This window comes from Gavialis gangeticus, unplaced genomic scaffold, assembly GCF_001723915.1.
Source record: "Gavialis gangeticus isolate Ggan-Ray unplaced genomic scaffold, GavGan_comp1, whole genome shotgun sequence".
NCBI classification, from domain to species: Eukaryota; Metazoa; Chordata; order Crocodylia; family Gavialidae; genus Gavialis; species Gavialis gangeticus.
This window is the reverse complement of record NW_017728994.1, coordinates 76,519,914-76,528,672: the sequence shown is the minus strand read 5'-3', so window position 1 is coordinate 76,528,672 and position 8,759 is coordinate 76,519,914. Positions and strand designations below refer to the sequence as shown.

General features: G+C 38.9%; 1 protein-coding gene across 1 annotated transcript in view; it reads right to left on the bottom strand.

The window, feature by feature from the left end:
• Nucleotides 1–6,529: 6,529 nt before the first annotated feature.
• The window catches only part of PPP2R2D (protein phosphatase 2 regulatory subunit Bdelta), a 66,768-nt gene continuing 64,538 nt past the window's right edge, over nucleotides 6,530–8,759 (bottom strand). The window contains exon 10 of the mRNA XM_019503011.1: nucleotides 6,530–8,689. Within this exon, the coding sequence (XP_019358556.1) occupies nucleotides 8,410–8,689 (280 nt within the window). The 3' untranslated portion in view covers nucleotides 6,530–8,409. The remainder of the gene's footprint in view (nucleotides 8,690–8,759) is intronic.

The window sequence follows — 8,759 nt, the reverse complement described above, 5'->3', positions numbered from 1 at the left end:
TTATAGGCTTGCAGGACCTATTAGCTCTGGTAGGGAATTCGTATTAAGTAAACACTTTGTGAGGGAGCCTAGATATGATGGATAAAGGAAAGTTGACAGATACTCTACAATCACTCAGATTCTAGTGGGGTTGCTGGCAACATTACTCAGGAGTGTGCACATGTGGGACAGAGAGCTCGATTCAAAGTGATATTTGTCAGGTTTGTTTTGTTTTTTTTAGCATTTTCAGGATTAGTGAGCTTGTGGCACAGGCAGCAGGGGACAGCTGCAGGCACGTAGGAGGAGTGGATATGTAGTTTGTTCTAATGAATGTCACTGAACCAGGTATTTAGAAACTGACTACACAGGAAAAGGGGCCATGACTGAGTTAAGGGGACATGCAGGTAAACAATTATGTCCCAAGAATGGTGTGTAAGCGTTCCTCGGTATATAGGATTAGGAACTGGGCCCAAACATGTGCATGAGGTGCAGATACTCAACCAAATATAATTTTGTGGCAGGTAGAGGGGAAGAAATTAGCCTACTCAAGTATACTGGAAATTTTGGCTTGCATTCCTTTAAGATTGGAGCAGTGACACCACCTAATTCTCAAAAGGTCCAGGCAGCTAGGTGCTAAAGATCAGATTGCATTTATGAGCAGCCACTGGAGCTTGCCAGGGTACCAAAGACTTTTATGACTATAGAAGCTATCAGGAGATATAGGTCAGTGTCTGCATTTGCAGGGACTCTCATGCATTGCACCTACCACCAGGAAGCTGATGAGACAGTAGGTGAAAATGACCTTCAAGACTGAAGAGTCCATTTGTGATTGTACAGAAGCAGTGGTGGGAAAGCAGCCCTTAGTGATAGCACAGCTACAGGCATCTGATGACCTGGTTATTTGCCTTCATGAAAAAGATACCAGAGCTTGTGCTAGCTTAAACTGAAGATTTAAGAGCATCTTTACATGTGCTTGTGGGCGGGGAGGGGGATGTGTTTTAATTAGAGTGGCTCTTGGGCTCCCAAGAACTGCTCTAATTAGAACAGCCCCAGCATCTTGTGTATTCAGCATCCCGCCCTTCAAAATGGCGGTGGGGGCACCTCAATTAAAACTCATTCAACAAACTTTAGCTAAAGCGCCCCACCGCTATTTTGAAATGCAGGGACGCTGAATACATACGACGCTGAGGCTGCTGGAGCACTCTAATTGGAGTCTTCCAGCAGACATGATTAATCAAGTCTGTTCCGACGTGTTCCAAGTAGAATGCATCTGAGCCGGCATCGGGTTCCTGTGTAAATTCCTTAAGAGACTGTAATACTGATTTAATCTCCACAGCTCCAGTTCCAAACACAATTTCCCAGTGTACAGACTAGTCAGGGAAGGGAAGGCATGCAAAATTATTACAATAGGAATACGTTTAAACCAGAAATATATAACAAAACCATAGTCCGGTCCAGCCACACCCTTCCAAAGATATTTGTTCAGAACAAAATGTTGGGAAGCGTATTCCAGTAGCTGTAGAAGAACTACTCACCTTGTACAGAAGTTTCCAGACGTATTAATTTTCCTCACAAGATCACATCCGTGCTGTTATGTGTTGGTCATGCAGGTCTGGACGCAGGAAGTATCTGTGATTTAAGAGATCTGGCATTTTTTGTAGATGCAATGTAGTGTCTCTGGCTATTCGAAGTGCCATCTGGGCCACTGGGGGCCTGGAAGGGAACTTCATTTCTCCCCTCTCCTCTTCCTTGCATCCTTAATATAAACCTTGAAAAACAGATAATTGTCTTTTCCTGGGATAGCCACAGAGGAGCTCTGATCTCTAGGTCACTTCAGTAAAGCACTTAAGCTTCACTTATAAACAAACCTCTAACAGCAAATAGACTTTCCTGTGAGCACTACTACTGTCGACGGTTTAGTTTATTGCAGTTTTTCTAAGTAAGTGGTACTGGTTCTTGTCGCAACCTGTAGTCAATGGATCATTGGTCTGACTCTTTTTTATATTGTTGCCTAGTTTATCCCAAGCAGTTAGCCGATATTCAAGGCTTTGGCAGTTATGAAGAGAACTGATTATACAACTCGGGTATTCCTTTGGTACAACTGCATTCATTTACAAGGACTGTTCAGAGCTGTTTCCCAAAAGCCATTAGGAGGCAGCATTTTTCTTGCTCAGTGCCCAAGCTTCTCTTTCTAGTCAGTCCTGAGCCCTGCCTGAAGAGCTCTCTCCCTTCCCTTTCAGGATATGTCACATCTGCTTTTCTGATGACTTCCAGGTGCAACACTACAAGGCAACTAATGCCCCAAACCCTGTATTTGCAATCAGTTCATAAGCACGACCCTTGCTACTCAGGCCTTACACATGGGGGATGGCCTTGGCTGATGGTTCTCTTTTTTCCCCCCCTCATATCTTGTCTATCTTATCCTTTGTCTACAGCTACATTCATTACCCCTTCCTCCCTCCACCTGTCTCTCATCTACTGACCACCTCAATTTACATTTTAACTGACTGGGTTTCTTGCATTCATACTGGCTTCTGGCTGCTTTCCTACTCCGTCCAGGAAGAGCACAGACCATCTGCAGATGCTTCCCCTGCCTGATAAAGGGTTTAGGCCCGAAAGCTTGCCAAGAATAATTTTTCCAACTATTTGAGTCAGTTAATAAAAGATATTGCATTTACCCAAACAGCTGTGTTTGCCTATGTCCTTAGACCAATGCCGCTACAACCAACACTCTGAAACTGCCCCTTAGGCATTTGGAGGCTGGATAGTAAGCCCTGTGACTACCTGTGACTAAAAGCAATGCATGCGGACAGCTACTTCATCTTCCAGAAAAAAAATGTTTTGATTAAACATACCACTGATAGGACTGTTGAAGAGACCTAAGCAGATGTAGATGCTGAGATTCTGCAACTTCGTCTTCCAGGTATACTCCGACTTTCTTTACTAGCTTTCATTGTGTGTATATGAGGACATAATAAAGTGGTTCTCAAACTTTTTAGACTCAAATCACCCCTTGGAAAATTCCCTGAGTTTTCACTCATTTCTTGGAAAAATATTTAGAGAAATTTTTCTGTTGCAAAGAATTCAAAGACCACAACAGGTCTTAATGTTTTTGATGCTATGTGAAATCCTATTTGAAGTCTCTGGGTTTATCTTGTGAATCATATATAGGTGGTTGCACATCAACATGAATATTGTGCAGTATCCCAGAGCACCCTTAAAGGGATCTCGCAGTTACCCTGGGGTGTTGCAGGATCCTGCTGGAGAATCATTTGTCTAGCATAAAAATAGGGTGAGTTTTTGGCCGGTAAGTACAAATGAACTGACAATGGTCATTTAGATGGGATCCAGGAATATCACCCAATATTGCATCATGTCATACCTGGAAGTGGTTCAACTTCTCAGAAATTTCTGAAGGCACGTTTTGAGAAACCAAACTTCGGCTCTGACCCTCATGTCAACAGCCATGGAAATAACAGGCTATGGATTACCACAGTAAGGAAAGTTGATTTGAGAGTAGGTCTTTGCAAATCATATCTGTAAATATGGTAGGCCAAATAAAATGTATTTGACACCTGGATAACTCTGCAAAGATTTTAGATTTTTAACAACTGGTAGGAGAGAGTATTTTCTCACAGCTGGCCAGTTACAAATTGATCCATTTCTGTTGAGAAGGAATTGTTTGGCTACAGTTAACTCTGAAATTCTGTGGCATGTTCTCAGTCTGAGTGAAGGCTTTACAGTGTCTTTCAATGGAGGAGCTAATCCTGCAATGACTTCTTTACGTCTTGGACTAAGGGAAACCAAATTACTGTTCCAAAGAATTCAGAAAGACCACAGGTCATTAGTTTTTGACACTGTAATCTTGTCTGAAATCACTGGGTTTTTCTTGTGCTAGTAATATGGGTGCTGTGGCATTCTGTTTGAGAACCACTCTCTTATAACCAAAGACAGTACAAATCCTTGAGTCTAGGGCCAGCTGCTAGATGGCCTCAGAAGCTTGAAAGATTGCTTGCTTGTTCTCCTTGCTTGGCTGATAGCTATATAACCACTACAGGAGAAACCAAATGCTAAGGCTTTATGCAGCAAAATAGGAATCATGAATATGGAAGGAGGATCTCTTGCTCACCTCCCTCTAATCCCTAGATGCAGGGGGAATGGAGTCCTTACTTGTCTCAGTTCAAGTAAGACCACTCCTTAACTTTCTGCGCAAAAGCTAGCTTTTAGAGTAGAAAAGATGTCTTTTCCTCATCAGCAAAGGTTTCTGGGCTGAAAATTTGACAGGCACAATTTCTATTACACTGCAGCCCAAGACAGTTTCACACAGCATGGTAATAGCCTCTGGAAGAAAAGTCCCTAGTATATTTTTAAGGTGAGACGGTAATTAAGAAAATGGTTTTTTACATTTTTTACTTGCCCTTTGCAATACAAATTGTTGCATTACCATGTTTGCTTCCGCATTTTGAGTAACTGGAGCCTCTGGACTTTACAAACCTTGGTTCTTGAATAGATTGTGAAGAGTTCTCTGCTACTGGTTTTGCTGCTTGTAGGAGCCACATGTTTCAGGGACAAGGCAGTGGCCTAGACAATATCCAAAGCAGTTCTCCATGTCCATGAAAAACAAAGGTCTGTGGCTTGTGAAGTAACTGTTTCTCGGGCTCCTGAAAAATCACCTGCAATGTCTTTTGGACTTGAGTTCACATTTACAAGATTCCTCTCTATTGCTATATTGAGAGGATAAAGACCAAACTGTTCAAGAGGAGCATACAATTGAGAAGCCAGAAGGTTGCAGCCTTAATACTCTGAAAACTCTTAGCTTTAAGAGAGGGGGAAGGGACCTAGAAAGTTAACCAATACTAATACACTTAAAATGACAAAACAAAATCATCATTAAAAAATCGACTCGCCAATCATTTCACTGCTAGAAGGGAAAAAAGCTGGGTGGTCTTCATAAAAGGCTGCATACTATAGTTCCCAACAACCATAGTGGACTGCTTCCTAAATTTGCAAGCAAGAGGTATGATTCATTTGGGATGAATGAGCAAAGAGTCTGTGAAGGGAAAATGTGTTTTCACACTTTTCTCATTTTCACAGGAATGCTAGAGACGCACGTTAATGTTCTAGTACATTTCATCTGCAGCACATCAGTATGAATTACAGCTATCTTAACTGGAAGTCACAGGAAAAAATACACAAAATAGTATTATGTATACCTTGTATTTTATATAGTACTTAAACCAAACGATTAGGTTTGAGAATTTCATAAACTATACCTGAAAAAAAAACATTGAGCACATTAGGCCCTCTGTAAAACTTTTCATGTTACTAACCTAAACACTAAACATTGCTAGATCAATCAGCATGTCATTTCATTTTGCCAAGTTTAAAGCAGGTCTCCCCACTCCCTCCAAATCTCCCCCATTCCTACCTTCAAGTGCCCTATCAATGGAAAGCACCAGTACCGCCAGTCTTACAATTCACTCATCTGCATATAACCAAATTTTAGAATTCTAAAATAGCACACTGAACAAACAATACTTCAATTTATTTTGAGAAATTACATTCTAATCTACAAGCAAGTAAAGTGCTTCCCATTAAACACGTACTCAGTTTCACAGGAAATACAGAAGTAGATATAGAAATCTGTTAGTGCCTAGCTCCATAGCTTTATCTTCTACTGTTAACTTATCTACCAATAGGCAGCTAGATTGTTTCCAACAGTGAGCCGGAACCCATTCAGAATTGTTAATTGATTTAACTGGTCTCTCAATGATCTCATTTGTGTGTAAACATCTGAAAATTTGAGTGAGAATTCCATCCACCAGAAAAAAATTACCGGAAAGACTGGTTAAGTGAGGTACACAGTGAAAGATTTTCAGGAACCGTTATTAGCTGTTTAGCTGCAAAATCATGCAAGTAAATGTACCTAGTTTTTATTAAATAACTAGCTATCCAATCTCATTAAAATCCTTTAAATTTCCATCCATTTTTCACCTATGGTTACCTAGGCCGTCTAACAGTGATGACTGCTACCACTTTAGGAAACTATGATGGCACCAACATTATATAGGCTCTCCCTAGCAGAAGCTCAATAGGAAACCTGGAATCACACCATGGCTTTTGCTATCAGTGCAACGTTGGCTACAATATGAAATCTTTTCAGATTCCTAAAGTATATATAGCTCTGCCAGCAGATTTTTGTAACTTAAGCCAAGGGGTTGGACTTTACCAGTCCTAATTATAATAGGTCTACAATAAACAAGACATGGTGAGATGGATTTCTGAATTATGGGTCTGAATTTCTAAACATTTAAACATATTTTACTTTGCTCATTGGAAAATAAATTGGTCTACCCAATGCTGCAAAAATGCAGTATTTGGGCTGTTAGATATCTATATTAATTTACTATACTTATTTGAAAACGGGAAATAACCAAATGAATGCAGCAAAAAACTGATATGGCATCTATGTGGAATCATTGGGGAATCTGGGTGGCATTTTAATTTCAAAAGATAAAAATAAGGAAGGTGTCAGACTACACAGAGCAAGTTCAAGTAAACATTTAAAATTTATTAAACTTTTTGGTCAAAATAATTGAACAAGTATATACAATCCCATTGTATTAGCTCTATTATGTATTTTAGGAACAAAGGTCAAATATAATGCTTAAATGACCTAGAAGTTCCACATTTCAAGATCTGCAAATAGTGTCACAACCAATATACAGTATAAGATTTTTTTTATTTAAACTTTATTTGTAGAACCCCAAAGTTAGTTGTATTTACTAGCTTATTATGAACAAGAGTGGCACTCTATGGACATTAATTGAGAGGGTAGGAACAGTGACATTTCTCTTGCATATCCATATCTGATTTAGTAATCATAATGCACCTTCATTTTAATAAAACGGAGTGTAAACCACACTTCTGTATTTCATGAGGGAAATTCAAGGGTCTAATTAACTAAAAAGACCTTATTTTGCATTCCTTGCATATCTTGGTACTCAATTCCATTAAAATATGCCATCATTTCTTCTGGCACATTTTACACCCGCATTTAGTTGGGGTAAAGAGAACACTGGATGAGTTTATGCCCTTTTGGAAAAAAATACCCAAAGCTTAAAAATTATTTTTTAACCCTGATGTCCACAGGAACAGAGATGCTATGACACATGCATTTTGCATCAGTTCATAGTTTCACTATATCCTGATCACCTGGTGTCAAGTGACAGAGTATGTTAAAACTTTAGTTGTGCTGCTGCTTGGTATAATCAAGTCAGTTTTATTTGCTGGTTTGAATTGCAATGTGAAATTCTAAATATATTTAATTATGCCAAATTTACTATTTAAAGTAAAAGTGTATTTTTCCAAAACAAGTCACTAAAAATATAAAAAAAGTAATGCACATAAGGTACGTCTCTGTGTCAAACATCTGAGAGGCATTAGTTAAAAATAGATTTTATATTGTCAAAGCAGAAATTTTATTCAATGTTTTATTGTATATTCCCTTCTGTGCAAAGTAGTTTCTCTCTTTTAGGCTGCAGAAGTTTTTATACCAACCTTCTCAAATCCCCTAGTTTGTGTATACAGATGTAACTTTACAGAAATCCAACACAACTTAATGACAATTTTGTGGAAACTAAATTTAGAATTTGAAATATTTCATACTACACAAAACAGTTTATACCAGGCTGTCAAAAAAATCCAAGTTTTGGGACAAACATTGTCAAATTCCCCATTAGAATTATTTTGCACAATCTCAATACATGCAATAAAAAAATAAAAGACTGAATACATACTTTCAGATTTAAAAACACTTTTTATAGTTTGTTATTTTTATTAAGTGGTTTACACCAGAAGGTGTGGTTATAGATACAGTTGGTGAGTAAATATTCATGGAACCTGTCTACGAACCCAACTCAAGACCTACCTAAGTGCTCAAAGGTAAAAACACCTAAGCCTAGATAAAGGCCAGAGGAGGAATGTTTACAGGCATAAAGCACAATATATGTTTTCAAAGGCCCAAATATTACAGCAGAGAAAGAGCGAGAGAGATAGAAATTACATTTATGACAATTTTTCCTCTTGGGTGTTAAATTTTTGGTCTATAAACTGGAAAGGAAGGCTCAGACTTAAATAAATACATTTGTTTTGAGTATTGGCCTTTATTGAGCACTGTCCATCAATTCTGCTTCAAGAGGGCTTTTTCTTTTAGAAAACTGCAATTTGCATTCCACTCCCCAACCCTCCAGTGAAGGCAGAACTACACCACAAACTCAAAACCAGGCCAGCTTTTCTCCTTTATCTATAAAGGGAAGTAAGTGCATCAATGTTCTTTACTGGTAGGACAACAAGGCCTTCTCTTTTACAGATAAACAACTGAGCTTAACTATGCAAGACGACGACTTTGTCCTCAATTAAGTCATCTTTTTAGTTAATTTTGTCCTGGAATATATACAAGTTATTGGTGGCAGCTACAGCAATGATGTTTTCTGTGGGGTGCCATGCTGTATGAAGGATCTTCTTGTTGAAGTCCAGACTGTCAACACTTATCTCGTCTTTCTTTCTCTTACCACCTGTACACACTTTGCGTGGTTTTAGGATGGCACGAGGTTTGCTACTCTCCCTTGATGCTTCTAAAGTAATATCCCGCCGTGTGTTTCGGTCAAACATTCGGAAGAAATTGTTGTAGGATCCAGTCATGATAGCACTGTTTAAAACAAGAAGAAAAGGGGAAAGGTTTTATTTTGTTATCATGCAACCAGACATGACATGCTCCT